Source organism: Oculina patagonica, chromosome 14, assembly GCF_052425735.1.
Source record: "Oculina patagonica isolate OP01 chromosome 14, crgOcupat, whole genome shotgun sequence".
Classification (NCBI taxonomy): Eukaryota; Metazoa; Cnidaria; class Anthozoa; order Scleractinia; family Oculinidae; genus Oculina; species Oculina patagonica.
Window position 1 is genome coordinate 25,319,757 of NC_135771.1, and position 25,441 is coordinate 25,345,197.

The window sequence follows — 25,441 nt, forward strand, 5'->3', positions numbered from 1 at the left end:
TGGATTTTGCATTGTTCGACTCTGATATTGATTACTGTGTTGTTTATTGTTCGCAAAAGATATTTACACTGAAACTGTTGTATTAATGTGACATCGTTTTATTGATTTGTCTGTATTAAGGTAATATTACAGAATAAATTGCTTTGTTTCTGTACAGAGTTGTTTCAACATCGTTATCTTTGCTAGACTCTTTTGCAGGTGTCTTTGAAGTGGCGAGTAAAGCAAAATATCAATCTTGGAAGGAAGAAAAAAGTTGAGCCAGCCAGCCAGCCATCAGTAAGTAGCATTTCTCTTATACTTTCAGCAAGAGTTTGCTGTTAGCATCTTTGCGGTACAGTGAACACTAATTTGCATGCGTCCTGAACAAGTATGTCGTAATTTGTAAGAAGTGAGATGTACTGTACGTCATGACTGGAAGTAAAGCTACTTACAGTTACGACGTACAGTACACCTCACTTCATACAACAACGAAATACTCGTCCACGACGCATGCGCATTAGAGTACACTGTACCACAAGGATGAGAACGCCAAACTCTCGCTATAAGTATATAAGAAATGGTAGTTAGTGGTGGCTGGTGGGGAGGTGGTGTATTGTACATACACTTTTTATCTTACTTCCAAGGTTGATATTTTGCTATGGCCGTTTTTCAAACTGGTCATTTTCAAGGCATCTGAAAAAGAGATATATAATGTTTGAGCATTGCACATACAAGCGTTTCCCGCCATAAGACTTAGAAAAAAACTTGACTCAAAATATGATACAAGACGCGCATGCGTTTGTAGAAAGTCATACCACAATGATGAGAACTCAAAAAGACTTAGAAAAATTTTACTCAAATAATGGGACGAAATGCGCATGCGTGTGTACAAAGTTGTACCACATGGATGAGGACGCCAAACTCTCGCTATAAGTATAAAAGAAATGGTAGTTAGTGGTGGTTGGTGGGGAGGCTTGGGATTGTACCCCCAATTTTTCATTTTTTTTCCTTGGCTGATATTTTATTTTAGTCGTCTCTCAAACTAGTCGTTTGCAAGGCATCTGAAAGACAAATAGAACAAAAAGACTTAAACATTTGACTTAAAACTATCATACCAGACGCGCATGCGTATGTACAAACTTTTACCACAAGGATGAGAACTCAAAAAGACTTAGAAAAATTTTACTCAAAAACATGTTACGACACGCGTACGTCCTGTTGCGATTCTAAAATGAAGGTAGAAAAACTTCCTTCAAGTTTGTTGATGTATTTTGTGTACTGAAAATGTTTAAATAAAACTTACTTGGCCCATACGTTCACAGAAAAATGCCCGTGAAAGGAACTTTGATGACGGCGTTTATAATCCTCTCGAAATCCATCCCAAACTTTTAAGATGCTCGCTGTTCCTGTTGATACCTAAACGCAAACAAACTTCTCATTACCTTACCAAATTGTTTCTTGACTATAATGTCAACTTTCGCAGACGCTATGCAAGTTTTATTTCTAATAGGATATAAGATGCAAATTATGCTACAAACTAGCAGACGTAAACACATCATTTTAATCAGCTGCACAAGAACAATTTTACTGGGACGCAATAAACTTTGAACACGATTGGATTCATTGAATTTATAGAAGAAAACAAACTTGCAAAATAATAACATTAATTTTTATACATACTGTCCATGTACTTTCAGCCGACAGTATGCGACTTAAGTTAAACTTTCGTCTATTTTAAGTGTCCAAGACCGGTTGGCGCAATGGTTTGGTGCGCGCCTTTCCCGCGTAAATCTCGGGGCTTGCAGCCACAAGTTCAAGCCTCTGTCCTGGTGTGTGGATTGTTCTTCTTTACTTTTATGAAAAAAAAAAATTAAATTCCCATATCTTCCATGGGTGACTCTTATTTTTCAAACCCAATTAAGTACCAAATCCGATCATCTTCAAGAAAAAAAATTGGGACGAATCTAGATGGCAACACAACGGCAAGAATACGTCCAGTTGGAAAAAATCCTGTGTTGGAATCGCACTTTTCGTAGTGAAAATGTTTAAATTGTTACAATTAGGCTTCCGCTCGAATTTATTTTTTATCGCTTATTGACTTAACCTGACAATGAAATGTGAATCTGGCCAAAGAAAGTTTTCTCTCATAAATTTTAAATTTCAAATTCGAATCAACCATAAACATGTTAGCAATAAAACTTACTCGAGCTTGCCTCTTCCGTTCACAGAAAAATGCCAATGAGAGGAACTTTGATGACGGCGTTAATGATCCTTTCGAAATTCATGCCAAACTTTAAAGCTGCTCGCTGTTCCTGTTGATACCTAAACGAAAACAAACATATCGTTACCTTACAAAATTGTTTCTTGACTCCAATGTCATCTTTCCCACTTAAGTTCCGATGTAAAGCCTGGTTTCCACTAGCGACGCAAACACAAGCAAAAGGATAACAGCTCTTATTTCACCGTGAAAAGGGATTCGAATCAAGCAAAAGCGCATTGCATTTGCTTGCGGCAAGCACAAGCACAAGGATCAAAATTTTTCCTTTTGCATGATTGCGCTTGTGCTTGCGTCGCTAGTGAAAACTAGGCTTAAGTTTTAAGGTGGCCCGCGGGTATTTCTGGAAGGTGCTCTTTTTTAAGTCAAATTTTAAGCACGTAAACGTAGGCCGATTTCTATGATATTTGGCAATCGAAATAAAAAATGTCCAAATTTTATAAAGCTTTTAATTTTAGAGCAAACAAAATAAACATTCGCGAGAAATAAGCACTTTATGAAAAACTGATTTTTCGAAAAAATGCGATTATTTTCAAAACGCGAAGATAGATTTTTTTCTAATTATTGTCAATACGTTTAAGTTATCCTAGGTTTCGTGTGAGCAAGTTTCAACTAAATCGGCTGGGTAGAAACTGCTCTACAGTTGACTGTTGAATTTTCGCATCAAAATATTGTTGTTGGGTATTTTCGCCAGCTATTGCAACAACGCTGAATTAATGCTAAGATCACTTCTGTCATTTGAAAGCTCAATACCACCTAAAACACTGCTGAAAAATCTGAAACGATCGGAAACTCTCGGCAAAAGTTACAAACAAATGAAGTATAAGTTGTTTACGGTTCGTAAATTGTAAACTAAGAAATATTCAATCTTTTTCCAATTAAAAAAAAATCTACCGATTTTTTTTCTTTTATTTTTTAGTATGCAAAAATCCAACATATAAACAAACGCTCTTATCTAGTTTCGAGCGTGAAGTCCCGGTGAAACTCGTCGAATTGGGCTCGTCAAGATAGCCACCTCTCGTCTTTCAGTTTAAAGCGCTTTGGAAACCCCTCGCCAAACAGTAAATTATTCAAACCTGACGCATTCCCAAGAGTCTTTGGATGTTGTCCTTCAGTAGTTGTTGTCCTTTGCTTCCATTTGTGCATTTCTTTGTGCAATGAATGTCTTTGAGAGCAAAATACTCTTGGGAATGCGTCAGGTTTGAATAATTTACTGTTAGTTGAGGGGTTTCCAAAGCGCTTTGAACTGAAGGACGAGAGGTAGCTATCTTGAAGAGCCAAATTTGACGAGTTTCATGGAGTCTTCACGCTCGAAACTAAATGATTGCGTTTGCTTATATGTTGGATTTTTGCATACTAAAAATTAAAAGAAAAAAAATCCGCGGATTTTTTTTAATTCGAAAAAGATTGAATTTTTCTAATTTGCAATTTTCGCACCGTAAACCACTTATGCTTCATTTGATTATAACTTTTGCGGAAATTATCCGATCGTTTCAGATTTTTCAGCAACTTTTTAGGGGATATTGAGCTTTCAAATGACAGAAGTGATTGTAGCATTAATTAAGCATTGCTGCAATGGCTGGCGAAAATATCCAATTACAATATTTTTATGCGAAAAATAAACAGTCAACTGTGCAGCAATTTGTACCCAGCCGATTTAGTTGAAACTTGCTTACATGAAACCTAGGTTTACTTGAAGTAATTGACCTTAATTAGAAAAAAATCTATCTTCGCGTTTTGAAAATATTCGCATTTTTTTCGAAAAATAGGTTTTTCATAAAGTGCTTATTTCTCGCAATTGTTTATATTTTGGGCTTTAAAAGGTAAAGCTTTATAAAATTTGAACATTTGTTATTATGACTATCAAAAATCAGAGAAATCGGTTACGGTTTTCATTCCCAAAATTCGATTTAAAAAATAGCACCTTCGCTCCCGGAATTACCCGCGGGCCACCTTAACAAGTTTTGGCTAAACTTGCGAGGTAAGTTAAGCTTTTATGGCTTGATTTGTAAGATAGTTCAATGTAATTTCGCGAGATAAATAAAATTTAGAACCCGCTGATAGTTTCAAACAGAATAAAATAAACGCTTATCCGACGAAATGCATTTTCATGACTGAAATTCGCGCCACAATTGAGTTGAGTTCCAGCTGACCGCGCAGAAAGTTGGTAGTTCAATTTTCTTTACCATAGGTGTCTGAAACAGGTTGGCGCAGTGGTTTGGTGCGCGCCTTGCTCGCGTAAATCTTGGGGCTTGCAGCTACAAGTCCACCTCACTGTCCCTGCACAAGAATTTTTTTTTTTACTTTTAAATAATCTTTTATAAAAAAAATTAATTCACCATGACGGGTTAAAAACAGCGCAATGTTTACTTAAGTTAAGGCTTTAGATTAGCTGCCTTAAAATGTTTCAATTATGTTGAAAATCGCATATTTCATTACATACTTATTCTTCTTTTTGAGTACCAAGTTTAAAAAATTCTATCGAGCGCTTTTTATTTTGCGATCATTTTAGTAACCGAAGGCCCTTTTTCGATAAAAGAGCGAAGTAACACTTCATACCAGTTCATATTCAAGCCGATGTTTCAAGAAATCAGTGGAACCGATTTCTGAGATTTTCGCCCAAAGTAATTAGATAGTACAAGATTCACTTTAAGCCAAAATATTATTTGATCAGGCCTTGTGAACGTTTTCTCGATAGTGTTTTAAGACTGCTTTGTTTTTGTTGTATTTTAGCACCTGAAACTTCATCCGAAATTTTCTCTAAAACGCTCTCATAGAAATTCTTCAAATTTCGCAGACCTTGAGAAAACTATGTCAAGTCCAAGATCTAGAAGCCTTTTCTCAAAATAATCCCTCTATTACATGAAAATCGGTTTCGAGTAAAATAGGAGGTGACGTCATTATGTTGCTATGGTTACTCCGATCTCGACGAAACTTATCTCATTCGAAACTTTCATCTTTTTTAGTACAGCTGTATTGATCAATTTTTAGTCGGATTGTTTACGGTGGCGTACAAGTTGCTCAAAGTTGAAAGGTATCATCGCTCAAAAATCCGATCTAGCCACCTAAAACCAAGAGTGCGACTTGAAAGAACTGGCTCCTTCCAGTATAATGAAAACCCTTGGCTCCGACGTATCACATTTTCGTTATATACGTTAAAGAGTAATTAGTTCAGTCATCTTTCAATTTTTTTGTGAAAATCAAATGCTATGTTCATGACAAATGTTAGAAAGCATCTCTTTAACTTACGTTGGTCATTTGATGAACTCCAATAGTTTCCTTAAAAGTGCCTGAAGTTGTGCGCAGTTTCCGCTAAGATGGCGTCTGTCATGTTGTCATCTGAAATAGACGAGAACTTACAGTCAGTTACAAACCAAACAAGCAGGTCAGGAGGCAGTCAGTTGACAAGCTGCTGCATTAATAGTTCGACAGTTTTGTTATTTGTTGGAAATCACACACTGGCAGGCAAGCTCTACCTTGAAGGGCAAGCAGTCAAAAGATACTTTGTCAAGAAGTCCCAATACCGATCCTGAAAATTACGTTTTAAGCCAATATGGGTGAAGCAGTTCACAAATGTGCGCAGTTGTTAAGGGACCCGGGGGGGGGGGGACTCCTATATGAGAGGGAAAAGGGGAGTTCCTCGGAAAATTGGAATGAAACCCCATAAGCAGACTAATCTGGGCGTGGTCCTGAAAAGAAACCAATTTTTATGTCTGATCAGTCTTAAGGTTGGGACACACTATGTGACACGTCGCTGCAACACGTCGTGGCGACATGTTGCTGTGACATGTCGCCTCGTGTGACCTGGTGCATTCTTGCGACAAACCAGTCGCTGCGACAAAATTTTGTCCCTGCGATGTGTCGTACAAATTCAAACTGGCTTGAATTCGTGCGACACATCGCAGCGACAAAATGAGCGGTCACAGCGTGTGTACAAGTCTGCGACAAGTTGCTACAACAAATTGTAAATTAACCAATGAGAGAGCGTCATTTATTTTCGCCATATTGAATTGGAAAACTAGTTCACATTCCCACCCTTCCAAATTCGCTGTTTGTGCACCGAACAAACACCTTGTCGCAGCGACTTGTTTTTAAGCAGTACACACAGAGCGACTCGTCGCAGCGATAGTGTATCCCGACCTTTACTCTACACTGCTGTCACAGTATGACTCATATGGTCACGTGACTCACATGCAATCCCAAACAAGAACTCAACTAGTATAAATATTGGAGTTTTGTCATGAACAACCTAATTGAATCAGAAGCCCTCAAAAGTTACTGTCTACATTAGCCTGTGCACAGCAGTCCCGCTTCGTTCATTTTTTGGAGCGGAGAAGGACGGCTGTGCACAGGCTATGTCTACATGTAAGTAAACCAGGCTGAGGTCAGAAGAGGGAGTCAGCTGGTTTCCACCATATTAGTGTTGCATACAGGCCTCACCCAACTTGTAACCATGGTAACATTTTTTAGTTGCTTGATTTTGTTGTTTTCGAGAGCAGACCCCAGACCCCCCCAAAAAAGATGGGAGCCAGAGCCGTGGCAAAAGTCATGATTTTAGGTCCTGTATAGAATTCTAAGCGGACAGACCACGAATGTAATGGTGCTTTTGTAAATATCTAACTGTTGTAACCGTTCCTGAGTAGGATAACTAAAATGCGTTCAATTCCACAATTGGCTTCAGCTTTATTAAATCCTATACCATAAAATCCATTCATTTTTTCCTAGACATTTGTTCTAGTATGCATTTAAACTATCAAAGGACAAGCTTCACTTAAGGCCAAAATGTTACTTGATCAGGCCTTGTGAACGTTTTCTCAATAATGGTTTAAGACTGCTTTGTTTTTGTTGTATTTAAGCACCTCAAAACTTCATCAGAAATTTTCTCGAAATCACTCTCATAGAAATTCTTCAATTCTTCAAATTTCGCAGACCTTGAGAAAACTTTGTCAAGTCCAAGATGTAGAAGCCTTTTTCAAAATAATCCCTCTATAACAAGAAAATCGGTCTCGTGTAAAATGGGTGGAAACTTATCTCAATCAAAACTTTCATTTTTCTTAAGTACAGCTGTACTGATCAATTTTCAGTCGGATTGTTTACGGTGTCATACAAGTTGCTCAAAGTTGAACGGTATCGTCACTCGTAAATCCAATCGAGCCATCTAAAGGAAACGCCTGTCTACCCAGTGGGAGTTTCAGATTATTTCACATCACCAAAAACTATTGCACATTTTCCTCAGCATACAACAACAGCCAGAAATTCGTCTGAACTCGCAGCTTCTAAGGAATGGAAGGGAATCTCACCTGTTTACTGGCATTAGTGAAAGATCATCCTGTTGAACAGCTGCAATGGTTTCACCTGTAAAAGACAAAAAATATAAATATTTTAAGAAGAATAACTCCTTCAATTAGCTCAGACCAGGTTCTGAAGATGGCAAGATTCAATTTTCAGCAACTTTGATACTGAATTAAAATCAGGCTTTGCTTCACATGCAAATTAATGGGGGAAATTTGCTTACAGTGAAAACACTATGGCCATTTCTGTTTAAATTCCAAGATCCATTCAGTGCATGTCCAAATACCAAATTAATGAACAATTTTTGGCTTCTCTTCATTTTAATGTAGGACAAGTCTTTGCTTTACAGATCCTTTTTATAATAATGATAGTGAACAGAACACTGCTGGAGCATAAAATGCCAATTAAACTAGACCCCTGATCGGGAAGAGCCTACACGCTCTGATTAGTTGACCGAGTTTTGTTTACTCATACATTGTTAGGACTGCCTACTATAGGCGTGCCATAATGGAAAAAGCTGCATGTTCTGTTTCCATAACATGCGATCTGATTGGATGATAAGTATTTTGGTCATATTAAACTCGCTCTGATTGGATGATAGGTGTTTGGCTATAAGGTATATTGCACACGCTAGCATGCAAGCTCTACCTTTAAGGGCGAGTAGTCAAAAGATACTGCAAGTCCCAATTCAATTCAAAACCAATTAACTAAAAATGTTACCATGGTTACAAGTTGTGTAGGGCTTGTATGCAACTTAAATATGGAAGAGATCATCCAACCCCCTTTTTCGCAATTTGATCAATTATGCCTAGTTTTCTAAGATGTACACTCTTAAGTTACCATACACCCCTTAGTAAGACGAGGAGCATCCCCACCCTTTCACTTGGGAGTGACCCCGGGAGCTTAAGGAAATGTCTGTTTTCCCAGTGGAAGTTTCAGATAATTTCACATTACCAAAAACTATTGCACATTTTTCTCAGCATGCAACAATGGCTGGAAATTCGTCTGCACTTGTGATTTCTGAGGAATGGAAAGGGAGATCACCTGTTTACTGGCAAAGTGGAAGATCATCCCGTTAAACAGCTGCAAAGGTTTCACCTGTAAAGACAAAAACTAATTAATTTGAGAAGGATGTCTTCTTCAATTAGCTCAGATCAGGTTCTGAAGACGGCAAGATTCAATTTTCAGCAACTTTGATACTGAATTAAAATCAGGCTTTGCTTTATATGCAAATTAATGGGCAAATTTGCTTACAGTGAAAACACTATGGCCATTTCTGTTTAAATTCCAAGATCTATTCAGTGCACGTCCAAATACTAAATCAATCAACAATTTTTGGCTTCTCTTAATTTTAATGTAGGACAAGTCTTTGCTGCACGGATCAAGAAACTCAGGAAGAGATTTGCAGGTGGAGCTAACCCCTTATCAGGTCAACTCTTACACCCATCTCTTGTACAAAGTCCAAGATCCGTTGAGCTCATGCAGACAGTCCAAATTCCAAACATTTTTTATTTTGATCAGTTTTAATGTAGGACCTGTTTTTGCTTCAAAGATCAAGTAACTCATCAAGAGATTTACAGGTGGAGCTAACCCCTTATCAGGTCAGCTCTTACACCCATCTCTTGTACAAAGTCCAGGATCCATTCAGCGCATGCAGACAGTCCAAATTCCAAACAATGTTTTATTTTGATCAATATTATTTTGATGTAAGATCATTTGCTTCAGTACTAGATGAGGAAACTCTTTGGAGAGACTTTGGTGAAATTAATTAGTAAATCACTTTTAGAAAACAAATATTTAACCTAAACACTCCCAGATTTAAAAGGAATGACCTTTACTTACTCTTGTCATTAAATAACGAAGTGTCGTTGACATGTTTAGGATCAGCCTCAAAGTTGTTGTGGGGAATGAGTACCAAAAATCGTCACAGTAAATGTTATTGCCCTGAGTATAAACCTACTGTATCTATTATTTTGATATAGAACTGAATAAAGTTTGTCCAGTACTTAACTGACTGCATATCTGTGATCTGCACATCAGGAGTGAACAGCATATGTACGATGATTGAGCTCTTTGTTCCTGAAGAAAAATAAATAAAGACATTTATTGGTTGGATAATGTTATCTGCAGTTTTTAGTGTGAACACAATTAAGACCATACATTTACCAAACATCTAGAGGGGTAGGTTCTAGAAGGGGATAGTACAGACCTTGGTTACATTATTAGTACAAATAAAAGAACTTGAGAAACATTCTATGACTGTTATATATTCTATGACTGAAATTTATTGAACCATGCCCTTCTCCTTCAGGAGCACCCAATGAGGAAATTCAGTCAAAAGTCTTGGAATGTTCTCACTTTATTACTGTTTTGTGTTAACTAACACAGTTAAATCTTTTCGGATTTTCTAGTCGACTACTCAAGTGGTAGAAACTTTTGGGAACAAAATCTCATTGCTTAAAGATTTTGCCAATTTATATGTTTTTAGCAATTTTAAACTTGCAGAGAATTCTTCCACTCTACAGACTGTATTTTTTCCAATCAGCGAATTTAAACTGAGAGAATAAATTGCATAGAAGACGAGAGAAGGCAACACCGTTAATGATTCGACTTGTGTTTGAGAGATACATGTAGAACAGACATTGTTCACTAGAGGTAATTTTTGTTGCTAGGTTACCAAATGAAGGGGTGCCAAGAATAAAGCTCAAAGTAACTCCTGATCAATTGCTAGATTCTCCTTTCAATTTGCACTGTGTATGTTTATTAATTAAAGGAAGAATTTCATATTAGATCAGAAGTAATTTGGAATGTTTGTTCGCACAGCCCTTCAAATGCACAATGGCCCATGTTTGATGAAATGGAATTAAAAAAAATATGGCCAAAATGGGGTATGAAAAAAATTAGTGAAACCAAAGAGAGGAATCACATCATACAGTTATCCCTTCAGCAAAAGTTAGAAAAAGAACAGTAAATACATGTATATTGCTCTTAATTAAACCTGTGATAAAGTTTTGGACATTTCTGACAGCTTGGACCTCAAATACTCCGGTCTATCCCTACCCTCTCACCCTGTAGTACAGGTGTAGCACCCCTTTTGAACTTTTGCATTCATGTAGCACAAGGGAATAATTTTAGTTTGCATGAATTTATCAATAATTCTGTTTCCTTTTTTTGGCTGTTTCCTGGAGGTGCGGTGCCCTGCAGGGAAGCCATTGAAGGAACCAGGTTAAAAGTTTTGATTTGATCACTGCATAAAAACACAAGTGTTTACCTAGCTCCTGGATTGCAATGAATCATCAACTAGAATTGATAATGTATTTGTCTTGTCTTGTCCCAAATCAGATGTCTGTCTACCTGTTAATAAAGAAAAAAAAAAGTATAATAATTTACACAAGAGCATTTGTCAGATTTATCAAATGATTAGTACTGCATGCCCACAACTGTTACAGCAATTATTTCGATTACTGGATACATGTAGATCAGACTTATATCCAAGGGAAATAGGTAGACCAGGTTTCAGTTACTCTACTAGAATAACTAGTTATAAGAACTTATAACAAGTGGTAACCACAGGTTAGAAAGTGCAGGCCTAGATGCACCTTCCTTCACCTTCACATTCCAATCTTCTATCTCAGTTTCTTTGCATTCTAATCAAAGAAAATTCTCAACGTCCTGTTTAAATGATACATTTTCGGATCCTTTTGCATTGTATCTGTTCATGATGGAACAACAAATATATATTTTATAAATGTGGTGTGCACGTGTTATACGTAATCCGCTGGTCACTGTCAACATTAGGTTTGCGGGCCTCTCTTGGGCCCCCAACTAAATTGTAAGTAAAACAGAAATACATGATTTTAAGGTGGCTTACTACTGACAGTTTTCATGTAAGAAAGTTCACACATACAATGCAACCACTTACACAAGAACATTAATGTTTGTAAGAGAGTTAATTAAAACATTGTCTACATTAGCAGGTGTAATAAAAAACAATTTTTTCAGGAATTATGATGCAAGGAAAGTCTTCTTTCATTCCTTTTAACCCCTCCCCCCATTTATTAAATTATAAAATGGTGTCAGCACCTGGATCTTGGAATGAGGTGATCTAAGGCAGTTTTTTGCAAGTCATGTCTCTCATCTTAATGTATAATTTTCTCTCATCATTCACATAAATATTAGTGCACTTGCTTTGATGCCAATTATTTAGAGCCATAACTGTCTCCCCTGCCCTTGGTTCACCTGATAACCATTTTAGCACTGTATAAATTCTGCCTACAAAAATGAGCAAATCCCTAAGTATCTTGTTTTCATGTTAGAATCTTTATCATGCAGTCACCTTTAAAATTCACAAATTTATTTGGTGTATTTTTTAACCATTGCCTGTGTTCAATAGACACATTTTATACATGTAAACAATGAACACAAGAGTCAAGCATAAAGAGTTTTATTCAATTAAGTCTTTATAATAGAAAACATCTGCAAGCTAAGAAAATGATCTCAAAATTCATGTTCTACATCAAAAACCCTTTGAACGAACTTCCCATGGCTACAGAGTTTGATTCAGCTTTTTAATACATCTTTGGCAAGTTGTCGCTTGCATCTAAGCGTGAACACAAGCTGCCGAAACATGATCTAATTGTGTATCAAACATGGCATGTTTCGTCATGAAACATTGAAGTTTAGCAGACCGTAACGGCAACTTTCACGCTCAAAATGCTCACCATATTAACACTGACAACAGGCGAAACTTTGCACCAGAAGTGATTCAAGTGAACCTGCAAATGCATATCAACACAGATCAGGATCAATTTGTCGAAGGAAGTCTTGATATCCAATCTTTCCACCATTTCGACTGTTTCGAAACCAGAATGTGTTGAAGTTTGGGCGCAAAAGTTGCCGTTACGGTCTGCTAAACTTCAAACATTTGATGACCAATCATGCCACATTTGATACCCAATTAGATCATGTTTCAGAGGCACGTGTTCTAGCTTATATGCAAGCGACGGTAGTATCTATGTTTTGCAAGAAAATAAAAAAATCTATCAATGAAAAAATTGTTTTATCCTAACGACTGTAACCACCCTTATTTTCTGGCCCGTAAACTGCCAGATAAGCAGGAATGTTCTCCACAAACTGACACTCAAAACTGGATTAAACTGCTAGAGTGTCAGAGTATAACAGACCCTTATGTACAGGTTATTCACCCACTTGGCTTTGAGGATGCAAGTAACTGTCAGATTCAATGTCATGTAAACAGCTCATTTAAAACAATAAAAAATGGACACAAAGCTAAATGGGTGAAACTAAACTTACATGTTTTACTTTTACATTCACACTAATAATGGACCACATATACATAAAAATAAACTCACCATATCCAAATGAAGTCTGATTTAAATCCTCCATCTGTCTTGGTCTGTCGTCTTCCTCTGGTCAGTAAGGAATATACATTTAACCATCTGGCTTTTTTATGCATGTGTTACCTCAAAAACCAACAATAATAATTTTAAGTTTCAATTCGATTGGAAATTCAAGGTTTACAAAATAATTTGTCACTCACAAGACTGCTTTGTGCAACCCTCGTTAAAAGTTGATTTATTTCATTTATTTAATAGTTTGATTGATTGATTGATTGATTGATTTAAGCACAATAAGACTACCATTGCTCACCTTCTTCCTTAAGAGACAGGACATTTGTAAATGATGGTGAGAGATGTTTGGTTCCCTTCGGTTTTGTTCAGCCACTGTCCCTGAAGAGGTAAAACAAATAAAATTGGCCACATAAGACAATACTACTGCCGTAACATGAGAAGTAAGTTTGCAAAATAGTGAAGCATGTAAATGACATCATGGCTCAGACAAGACTCAAACAAACAAACCAGGATGGCAGACAATAATCTTAAAGCACTTTCTTAATAAGCCCATGTTTTTAAACACTCTTTTGAAACCAAAACCTTGCCTCCATTCCCTCTATTTCTCTCAGAAATAGCGGTGATGTTGTCTGAGCCTCTTGGGGGAGTATAATCATTTGCATTCTATTATTTTAAACCTTGTGCGCTTCACTATTTAATGAGCAAGACGTAAATAAAAACAATGTGATGGTATTTATCAACATGAATTAGATTCATGTTCCTTATGATACTGGTCAGCACTTAAGGCAAGTTAGACAGTAAGTAAAAATATTACATGTTAGTTGATATTACCTAGACAAGTTGGCTAAAGAATGAGGTAAAATAATAAAAGCTCTGAAGACACTGTCTTGGAATGTGCCCGATTCACAAGGCATGGTTAATAATTATTGTGTTTCTTTGGAGGGCCTCAGAGTCTGTCCAGGATGATAAAGATCTATCTTTGCTAACGATTGCCTTTTTCGCTGCCATCAAAATCATAATTATGGCGACTGCAAATGAACCATGAAAATAAGAAACAAACAAAATGGATCAAAATCTACCAATCACAACTGGAAGACGCGAGTACCTTTTGACCCAGTTGAAGAGAACTTCTGTTTCCCGAGAGGTCTGCACAGATGATTGATGGCAGCAAAAAGCATAAACCATTGGTCAAGGATTGAATTTCAGAGTTTGCATTTCACTGAAAACCACAATAAGAGAAAGATCATTGAGGGACTAGTTATCCAACAAAGGAGCCCAACTTTGAACAAACAAGTTAATTGCTATGTTGCGCAGTAGTTCCCTTCAGGAATAACCATGGTAAAATACCGAGGAAAATCACGGACAGCTTTCTAAAGGGACTATGTCACAAATTTTACAAGATTTTTGAACAGAAAATAATAGTCCATTTTTATTACACAAATGCTACATTAAAGCACTGAAACTGTTAACTAGCATTGTTGGCTGCAGATTGCTCAGATGGAAATGGATTGTGATTTGAAAAATTAAGGCTTAGTTTTTCAAATGGTTTCAGTGTGTCTCCAAAACAATCAACATTTATAGCTGTGACCAGTTTGATTTCTCACAGCAAAGAATGGTTATATCTTCCTTTATATGTTCAAAGATATATGATTTCCATGGGTTAAGTTGGAGCTACCATAATGGGACTATATGGGGCTATAATGGGACCATGAAAAAATCCACCCACCAAGTGATCCATGCGAAGTCTGGCTTATCCTTCATGTGGTTTCGTCTGTTTTGATCCAATGTCTTCCTCTGGTCAGAAATATACATGTATGTAGGTTCCTAGAGATATTAAAAGAAACAGGCTTGAATCTACATATTTAACTTTAACTTAAATGACTGGTAAATGTGCCAAGTCTGCATTTTTGGGAAAGGAAACTACATGTACCTCTTACATGTAGATATCAGTTCTCTTACTAGAAATTTTAGAGTGAAGTATCGCTGCACATTTTTCAGGGAATTCATTGAGGTTTTAAGCAGGTAGCCATCAGGGTTTTGTACCCAGGCAAAGTATTACCAAGGCCTAACCCTCTCCGGTAAACTGAAGTTAGCTCAGATGCTAAAAAACATCCAGGCAAAGTCCTGTTCACAGCTGGCCAATCTGCCCTGTGCCTGGCCCTTAATGAAACCTTTGATTATTACTCTTCAGTTGTATTTTGACTTGCCCTTTTGGCTTGCCAAAATACTGCATGTTTACTTTGTTTTGTTAAATCAGATCAACAGGCTGTTGAACTGTTTTCTTATTGAATAAAACTTTCAAAACAACAAACAACAGCTAATTGCAAGCACACTTAAATGATATAGTCACAAGAAAAGTGTACTCAAGGCTTAGCGTGGGACGGGTGTTAGGGTCTAAAACCTTAACCTTAACCCTAACTCAGTAACTCTAGGGTTCGAGAAAGAGTTTAGGTTTAGGGTCATTGTCTTCACCCTAAAACTAACCGAAACTTTGTTTACTATGCTGGCAGTTTTCTCTCTGAATGGTCCGTGACCTTTGCTTTTTCATAATGGATCACTTTTGTTATTCAGTATCTACATTTTGCAAGAAAATAAAAAAATCTATCAACGAAAAAATTGTTTTATCCTAACAACTGTAACCACCCTTATTTTCTGGCCCGTAAACTGCCAGAAAAGCAGGAATGTTCTCCACAAACTGACACTCATACACATACGTAAAAATAAACTCACCATTTCCATATGAAGTCTGATTTAAATCAGGCCATGTGGTTTTGTCTGTGTTGGTCTGTCGTCTTCCTCTGGTCAGTAAGGAATATACATTTCTAGAGATAAAAGACACAGACTTTAACCATCTGGCTTTATTATGCATGTGTTACCTAAAAAAACAACAATTTTAAGTTGCAATTCGATTGGAAATTCAAGGTCAATTTGTCAGTCACAAGACTGCTTTGTGCAATCCTCATTAACAAAGTTGATTTATTTCAATAATTTATTTGTTTTATTGATTGATTGATTTACGCACAGTAAGACTACCACAAGTAGCAGTACAATAAGACTGCACTCAGGTGCACGCAGGAATGTAGCTAAGAAAAACTAATCTGGCTCATCAACAAGCCCAGCTGGCTTTTCCGGCCTCAGCAGCTCTAAATGTGTACCTAAGCCTTTGTTTTCCTGGGAAAAGAAAATTTCAGCTGGATTTTCGATGTATTTTAGCTGGTTAAAATATCCCCAGCTGGCCCTTAGCGACATCCCTGTGCAATAGTATACCCCTGACCCAATGTGGGTACTGAAAATTCCCCCAGAAACAGGCCTTGAACAGTAACGCAAAACTGGTTAGTGTCAGAGCATAGGATACCTGCCACATTGCTAAAGTACACCAATAAATGCCAAGGCCATGTCACACTAATTCAACGCCAACTACTAAGCTACTACTGCTTAGAGCTAACTCCTGGTTGTTAAGTTAAATAAGTTTATACCATGCCATAGAAATACAGGCAAACAGAAAACAGGAAAGCTGTGATATTCGACGGTATTCAGCCCAACCTTCCCATTGTGCACAGTGATCTTATTCTAGACGAAATTTAGTAAGCATATTTTCTATGACATGGTATAGAATAGTTACACAACACTTTCACTTCTATGTCATTAAAGATGTGAATATTGTTCATCGTGGTGTAAGATAGGAATGAATGTGTCTCATGATAGAATCGCTTTGAGATGTTGATCGCAACGTTTTGACTGCAATACTGCTAGTCTTCATCAGGCGATGAGGTCATTTGTTTACGCGCCGCTATTTATGCACGTTGGTTCACTGCTGTTGGTTCATTTCGACCAACAGATGATATTCCCTCAGAGGTCCACTTTGTAGTCGAACGGCTGTTCACTTCTATTTCCTTTGTATACACACTCGCCTAAAGGCTTGTGTGTATACAGAGAAAACGAAATGGCATGAGGATTTCTCAAGTTCTCACGCCTGTGTACCATCATAAATTATGTTCTTTTAAGTGGTTTGGACGAGTAAAGTCCCATCCACAGGTCAAACAGCTGTGTTTCATAATAGCATTGTTGTTGTCTGGAACAAAATTTGAAACATCAAAAAATAAAGGCAATTAGACTGCCACTAAAATTCTTTGATGTTGTGTGGGAATAAATATTAATAACCATTTCCCCATCGTTATGTCAAGTCTTTAATTTTTGCGCTTAACGTAAAGTTTCCACTAGTGTTACTTGTGTCTTGTCAGGCTTATGCTCTTGTGATTTTTCAATTTTTGATTTAAATTGTTTCCCCGACTTGTGGTCCCACTTACCTCGTTCGTGACCTCTTCTGTGCCTTATCATGTTGGCTTTTCTGGAAAATTGCCTGCTGCATATAGTACCGGTACATGAGAAAGGTTTCTCTCCAGTGTTGACCATCATATGTACTTTTAAGTGGTTAGGACGAGTGAAGCCCCGTCCACAGGTCAGACAGCGGTATTTCATACTTGCGTTGTTGTTGTCTGGGATAAAATTTGCAACATCACATAGTCAGGTCAACCTAATTTGCATTAAATACATGACTAGTTTTGACTGTTATTAAAGATTGAAAATGTCACGTCTAGAATAGTGGATTGAAGGGTATTACGTTTGGTAAAATGAATTTTTGTGCAGCTGGTAATTAAACATTTATTAGTTCGTATAGTGTGATCGTCCGGGTGAGAGTAGTTCTGAGAAGAACTGTTGTTGGTGACTGACGTTTCGACAACCTGAGCGGAAGTCATCTTCAGAGTCAAGTGAAAAGTTAGTGTCAGTCGATGATGTTATAAGTCTGGTCCGTTTGAAGCTTCAACGGACCAGACTTATAACATCATCGACTGACAACAACTTTTCACTTGACTCTGAAGATGACTTCCGCTCAGGTTGTCGAAACGTCAGTCACCAACAACAGTTCTTCTCAGAACTACTCTCACCCGGACGATCACGCTATACGAACTACTGATACTCCTGGGTTCAAACCATTTACTTTAAACATTTATTATTCATCGGATCTGGGAATTATACACAACAGTGGGGCTTGTTTCTGTCGTTACGAGTGGAATTGAAGAGTGTCCTCCATAAGTGGACAAAGGTGGTGTATTGTGCCCGTACTTTTTTGAGATCGTTATAGCCAACTTGGCGTTAAGCGTCTCGTTCGCTATTAACCATCTCATATCCAAGTCTGCGACTAGTTTTCGCCTAAATTAATGAAGAAATAAGAATTTCAATTGTTTTTTGTCTTAACACGTTATGAAAATTTGAAAATGTGTGGACAATATCCTGCCCAATTTATCTTCAACATTACGTACAAGATTTGCTCAAACAGACGCCATTACAGCGGTTTCTTTATAAGTATGTATCGCTGGTGCACATGACCGCTCCCGCTAGCGAACAAACATTGTGGTTTTTCTTTCCTTTGAAACATGTTCCTTGCTTCAAATGTACTTGATAACGATACTCTGACTGTTTTCGCTCAATTGCAACCCAGATTTAAAGCTATTGTATACTTTAGGTAAAGCTTAACGGAACACCTGTAAAAGTAATAAGTGTTTAAATAAAGGGAATGGATGTATTTTCTGGATGTTTCCAATTGATAATCAAAAGCCCTCCGGGCTTAGTGTCTCGTGTCACTTTTTAGAGTTTATTTAAAAAAGAGATCGCTTTTCACGTCTATTTATTGCTTGTAAAGTTGATCAGTTATATAACTCCAATAACAGCAGAAAAAGATGACAGACATTGCACTGTATTGCACTTTGGTTCACTAAGCATACATTCAACTGTATACTTATACTATGACTTCCATGTGCTTTCTTCACGCTATATGAGATATCGCTTTGGGTGTTTATTCGTGAACGCTTAGCCTGTTAAGTGATAATGACATGCGAGTGGTGATGATTTTGTTAATTCTTATAACCTCTTCTCCTGATTTAGTATTGATATTGTGAGGAGAAATTTGGTTTTGGTCACTCTTGAGCCGGTCTTAATGTTTTTGTAACGCCAAAGCTACAACGCAGCGGCTGAAGAACGCGTAAATTACAGTCATTTTCTTCGCTATTTAAATCTACTGAATGAAATATTCTGCTAGGTTCTGCTTAATAGAAAACATTCGATCTTGCTTGACACGTGATTCCGCGCGAACGTACGCAATAAACAATGTAGTAGTGTTTAACTCGCACAAATCTCACTTTTAAAGAGAGACTTTAACTTCTACACAGAGCTTACTATGATGTACCATAACTGGTCATAACTTTAAAATGGTTGGGTATTCAATCGACTAACGATTCAAACGATTCAAACCTTTTGTTCAAACGACATGTGTTATGTGTGCAGGATTAACTTTGACATTCAATTCCGACCAACTAATTGCTTAGATTACAATCCCTCTTTAACCCCGATACAATCTGTTGCCGTGGCTAAATTTAAAAAAAGTTGTCTACACAAAGATAAGAACAATGCTTACCGATCGAACAACTGATATTTACATCGTCCTCTCTTTCAGCAACATTTTTACCATTAGCCGATACTAGTTACGTTGATATAAAAGCTATATCTGCTATATTCCACGACTGTAATCTCTATAAATACAGTTGTTACAGTAAATATCCTGTTGAAACATCCACCATTTTCCTACGCTTGGTAAACAGAAATGATTTTCAACTACTTTCCAAAACTCTCAAGATAAAATAATAGATATCAAATGAAAGCACGCTATTCTTTAAATTGGCAACGTGAAGCTGTTATTCTGATACATCTCACAATTGCACAAATTAAAACTTTACAAGCGACCACAAGACAAGACACTCCAAAGAGATTTTAGAGCTTCATGTTAAAAACTGCTTTTCTCGCTCAATTTAAGTTGCGGTATACTAGCGTTATATGCACAACAACGACAACGAAAAATTTACAGGCAGGTCCATCTAATGACATCTTGTTGATTATTAGACACTTCTGCTTTTCAGATCCGTTATAAAACTCATCAATATAATTTCTCTCTTTCGGTTAGTACATTGTATTATGCGTTTGTAATAACCTGGTGTATTTCATTCTTCTTCTACGCGTTTTCTGCTTGAGTTACAATTAATTTCATTGATTTTCAGTACAATCATGTCGGCAAAGGTTAGAATGTTATTTTAAGAACGTAAAACTTGTCTGTATTTTTCTTGATAACTGCTGGCTGCAGCTCAAATATATCCAAAATTGAAAAGCGTACAGCTAATTTAAAGAAAAAAATGCGTCACATCTACGTGTATTCCTCTTAAGAGCTTCATTCATGCACTGAAAAGGCTGTTGTTGTTGTCTATAAAAAATGTGTCCATTGTAGCGTGGAATTCACAGCAGGATATATGAAGCTACATGTAGTGCCTCTTGACTCAGGTCAATCTTCGGGTCAAAAAAATAAAAAAGCAATGTATGTTTTGTGCTTTAGATTGACATTTCTGCTCTTCAATCCTAAGAAAACTCATCAAATATAATTTCCCTCTTTCGGTCATACATTGAGTTCTACCTTTACCTCAGAGCCGAGTGTAAACGAGGCTTTGCAAATCGAAAGTGTAAATGTTTCTCTCGATGAATCAGGCGCCTGAAAAAAGAAAGGCAAAAAAGTACGACTCCAGACTGGCAGAGTTCTTTTATTGAAATGTGGGAAAAAGTATGGAACAGCACAACGCTAGTTCTGAACATGGATAGTAAAAGTTTTTACTATCCATGATTTGAACAAACAAACGCCACAGTTGACATTTTTAAAGATTTGGCATCAAAATAATTGTCTTTATCTAATCGTTTATCTTCTGTTATTCAGTGTTCTCCCTAGGTATTTAAGGCCAGGCGGGCCGCATAGCTTGATTCACAGGAAAATAGTTGCCGCCTGGCTTAAAATTGAAGATATAACACAACGTTACCTTACTGTTTGAGATCTGGAACTGGGAATTCCTATCCATAAGCAAAGACTATATCACTTATTATTTTTTATTGTGTTTTCTCACCATTCATGTCATTAATAAAGTGATTTACCCTTGAATTACTATGTTCAAACCTGTGAGGGTGACGCATTTGTTTCCTTGAACGGAAGCTACCTTTATCAAATTGATACAAGAACACAACTGCACTTCAAGGTATCGTAACAAGAAATACGAAACGAAATTCTCGCGTTTGTGTAAAGAATGGTGAACTAAGTCGACTAGGGTTGCTCAGAACAGAAACTAAAAGCTTCTCAAAGCAAAATTAGTTATCTTTTTACTCCGGTTTTAACATTTGAAAACCACAGTCCAAATACCGCCTGGCTTTCCCAAAATCCTAGGGAGAACACTGTTATTAAATTGTTGTTATTCATGCCACAAAGGTCACCCCTTTCAATACAAAGTTGTGCAAAAGTCACGTAGCAATCATAGTCTTTTAAAAAATGCTCGTTTTTTGTTCAACCTTTTTCAACGCAATTCTCCAACGAACTTTCAACATGCCAAATGCTCGTTCCACTACCGATCGTAGCGCACCGAACTTTAGGTTTTAAACTTTCGCTGCTCCTGAGTCAGGCGTCCTCTGTCCGGGTAGGGTTTCACTAGCCAGTTCGTTGGCGGATAGGCACTGTGGCCAGCTAAAAGGGGCCTTATTTCTGTTCCATTTTTATTGCCTGTTAGACCACTTAAAATTTGCTCGTTTGCTGCAAGTTCAGAAAAAAACGTCATCTCTTTTTTATAGCGTGCCTGTATTTTTACATAATAAGCCCTTTACAATAAATACTCCTAACTTACTGTTTGATAAACCAGCGCTTTAGTTGCGACCTTTGTAAAGAAACAATTATTCTTTGATAACATTTGTTTTGTGATCGGATGCCGCCGGAATTTCATAACATGGCGGGAAAATTCCGCGGCCTCACAAAGCAAATGTTGACATGGCGGGAAAAATATTGACATGGCGGGAAAATATCCCCCTGTACAATTATCTCGTGTCGTCATGACGACACGAGACAAAAACTGCTATGCATTGATTTAGAACGGAGATGTTGCAAGATTGTGTACTTTCTTGAAGTTGGTCAGTTTGGTCACAATATACTGTAATTTAGTTTTGAAAAGAATTGAGCTTTTGATAAATTATTTAGTTCAGTAGACAGTGTACGATCTTCTGTGACCTGCTGAAATTCACGATTGTTTATAGGCATCATTTAACAGAAGTAAAATAAAAGCTGTTGAAATAATAAACTCATAGCCTTGTTTATCATTTTTAAGTCTGTTTTCTGTAAATATTGTTATATCATTAATAATTAATTTATGTTTACTGGCAACTAAAGTTTTCAAATTTGCGACTAACTATTTTTAACTAGTCGCAAAATGGCGACTTAATTTTTCTCTTAATTTCGAGCCCTGATTGACCAAAATATGGTAGCCAGTAAGGAAAACGCGTCAAGGAAAACAGCTGGGGAGCTCAAATATTGCAATACTTTGGGTGTTTTTAATAAAACAATTATTCCACTCGCGCTTGTTGGATATGAGATTGTTATAGCCGGTTTATATTCAACTCGCACTCGTGGAATAATCGTTAACTATTCACCTCCGAGCAACGCGCACAAGAAAATTGTTATCTTTGAAGGGAATAACTTGTCGAAAATCATTCTTTCTTGCGATATTAATTATCTCACCACTTTAGTATGTACTAAAGGCGGCTCAGTAAATATCTATGACTAGCCAGCCCCACTTCAGTGAATGGTTGTTTAATATACCATTCAAAAGTGTTGCATAACTAGTATATATTTCACCTCATTACAAAAACACATATATTTGATTTCTTTTTTCTGATGACATATTTCTGAAGGTGGGGGAGTAAATGTAAGGGGGTAAAGTGGCTAGGCAAGGGGGGGGGGGAAGGGAGGGGAGAATGGATAAAGATATGCAAAATAAAGACAATGAAGATATGTGCTTTAATTCGCTTGACTTTGAACCATACTTTATCGATAAATATTTTCATAGCCTGTTAGAGCTTAAAAAGTCTCGTTTTCTCGCTAAACTTGATCAGTTTTCTTGCATTTTGTAATATATAAGCACAATCATGTCAAGCTTGCAGACATTTGCATACAGTGTACATGTAATATAAGCAAACATTTAGTTTAAGTTTAAAATATAAAAATGGTTTAAACAGATAGTTTAAGTTTTCGTGCATAAGCACAAATTAAGTCAACCAGAATATTTTTACTACATTTAAACTATGTGGGATTTAAAAACACTGATTTACTCACCAATCTACCAATAAAACCTGAGGGTTGTCATCCTGCAGCATCCTGGGGGCTTCCAAGTCGAGCTGCACAAAACAGAAAGCCCTGTTTGCCGTTCTCTCTCTGAACTAAAACGTGACAGATGTTAAGACCTCTCCAAAGAGCTAGATGTAAGACAGCGCAGCTGATTTCCACAGTCATAAAATGGCTGCGGTCGGCTACTGGAGGTGTTCAATGTCCGCCATGTTTGTTTGTTGTGAGCCTCGCTGCCAGGATCAACGCCGACCTCGTTCCCAGGGCTTTTCCCTTGGTGCAAATCACCAAGGGAAAAGCCCTGGGAACGAAGTTGGATTAACGCGGCCATAACGTTCACGGGCGGGGAACCGGGCGGGGTAGGGAGGTTTGGTGGGAAAGGGTGGGTGGGTGAAAATGTCCGCAGTGTGCCGGTGTTACAGCGGATTTGGACCCTCCCCCACCCCGCCGATTTGGACCCCCCGATCCGCTAGCGGATTTGGACCGGGGGTCCAAATTCAGGGGGTCCAATTTGGAATTCGGCTAGGACGCCGGCTTTTCTTCGTGTTCCGAGTTATACCAACTTTCAACTTAAAAGATATTCCCCTTCCTGGATTGACAGAGGGATAATCGTTTTGGGGAAACTTAAACTAAAAGAACATTGCAAGCACAATTGACAAAAGTTTGCTAGGGTAAAACTAAGCAATAGTGATAAAAATTCGAAACCCTGCGCAGCGCCGATCTTTTTGTCCCGGCGTATCAAATCGAACGAAATCGAACAAATTTTTCATCGAACTCAATCGAACGAAATCGAATCTAATCGAACGATTAAATTCGATTTTGTTCGGTCATCGAACGAAATCGGACAACAATTTTTTTTGTGAGTTCGATTTCCGAACCAAATCGAACGAAATCGAATTAAGCGTTCGATTAAGTTCGGAATTCGAACTTGTGGCTAAAATTTAAAAAACGAAATTGGAACCTAGCGGAGCGAGTAAAAAGTTAATGATCATTCCTTAAATGGTTTTGGAATAAGTGACTGGACACGGTATCGTATAATCCCAGTAATCCTTGTCTTTTTATTTGATCCTAAATATTCGAGCAATCTAATACGCCCGGGAATACGTTAAAACTCGTACGAGGGATAAAATTACAAATACTCAAATACAACCCCCGATGTATCTGCGTATCGTATCAAGTGAAAACCGTATTTTAGAATAACATTTTGCGAATTAAAACTTTATATGATCGATTAAACAATATAGCATTGCACATGGGGATGAAGGTGCACGCCGTATGTGACATGTTAACCGTAATTTTATTGTTGCTTGTGGCAGAATTATTTCTCCATTTTGACATAAAGTATGGAAATAAAGGAAAAATAACTTAAGATGGCTTCATCGATTGACGCATTTACCCAGGAATTTATCCCCGTGATCATCAAATGAAGGAAAACTGAACATTCGCTCGATTCAGATAATATCGTCATACGACGTAAGCCGCTCGCTTTGGCGTCGTTCGACGACCGAACTAAATCGAACGTCATCGGACTTTATCGAACGTTCGATTTGGTTCGATTTGCATTTATTTTTTGTGAGTTCGATTTCGTTCGATGACCGAACAAAATCGAATTTAATCGTTCGATTAAGTTCGATTGCGTTCGATTGAGTTCGAAAACCGAACGTTCGATTTGATACGCCGGGTTTTGTTTACGCGACGGTTAAACCAGCGGGAAACTCTTAGTCTGCGGCTTCTCCATTCCCGCTGATTTAAGTATGGCTCGCGCAAGCAAGCAAAAAAAAATTGATAAGATAAGATAAGATAAGATTTTATTTACCTCTCCAAAAATGGTTTTTCAGGGCAAATTACAATAAAATGTTAAAAATGTACAGCTAAAAAATAAAATCATTCTAAATATTAAAAAGGGTTACATTTAAAAGGGTTCTATGTTTCAATAAAATTCTTCTATGCGCGACGTTTTATAGCATCCCTAAAAATACTCAAACTATTAACGTCTGTAAGTGTCCTTGGTAGTTCGTTCCAAAACCGAGTAGCTCTGAATACAAATGACTGCTGGCCTGTAGCTGTTTTGAATAGCGGGACATCCAACTTGTTTCGGGGTCTTGTATTGATAGAATGGACGTCAGCTCTAACAATAAATTTGCTGCGCAGATATGCTGGGGCTTGTCCGTGCAAACATTTATAAGCCATTACAGCATCTCTGACTTCAAGCTGCCAGGCAACCGGCAACCAATGGAGTTGCTTTAACGTAGGGGTGATGTGATCAAATTTCCTTGT

At 37.4% G+C, this 25,441-nt stretch overlaps 1 protein-coding gene across 10 annotated transcripts in view; it reads right to left on the minus strand.

Annotated features, from left to right (window-relative positions):
* Positions 1 to 23,392, minus strand: part of LOC144637720 (uncharacterized) — a 113,824-nt gene extending 90,432 nt beyond the window's left edge. Inside the window, exons 1-14 of one of the 10 annotated variants that reach the window (XR_013567769.1) lie at positions 23,156 to 23,392; positions 17,226 to 17,414; positions 15,649 to 15,740; positions 14,645 to 14,742; positions 13,217 to 13,296; positions 12,919 to 13,029; positions 10,818 to 10,900; positions 9,562 to 9,625; positions 8,591 to 8,644; positions 7,555 to 7,609; positions 5,504 to 5,593; positions 2,183 to 2,301; positions 1,283 to 1,395; positions 78 to 1,040 (exon numbers count right to left, since the gene is read on the minus strand). Coding sequence is in view for 2 of the 10 variants with exons in the window: in XM_078496798.1 (XP_078352924.1) it covers positions 13,217 to 13,296; positions 14,024 to 14,096 (153 nt within the window). In the remaining 8 variants the exon portion in view is untranslated. Of the gene's footprint in view, positions 1 to 77; positions 1,041 to 1,282; positions 1,396 to 2,182; positions 2,302 to 5,503; positions 5,594 to 7,554; positions 7,610 to 8,590; positions 9,626 to 10,817; positions 10,901 to 12,918; positions 13,030 to 13,216; positions 13,297 to 14,023; positions 14,138 to 14,644; positions 14,743 to 15,648; positions 15,741 to 17,225; positions 17,415 to 23,155 lie in introns of those variants that run through there. The other 9 variants (XR_013567768.1, XR_013567767.1, XR_013567766.1 and 6 more) reach the window with 9 other exon arrangements.
* Between the last annotated feature and the right edge of the window lie 2,049 nt (positions 23,393 to 25,441).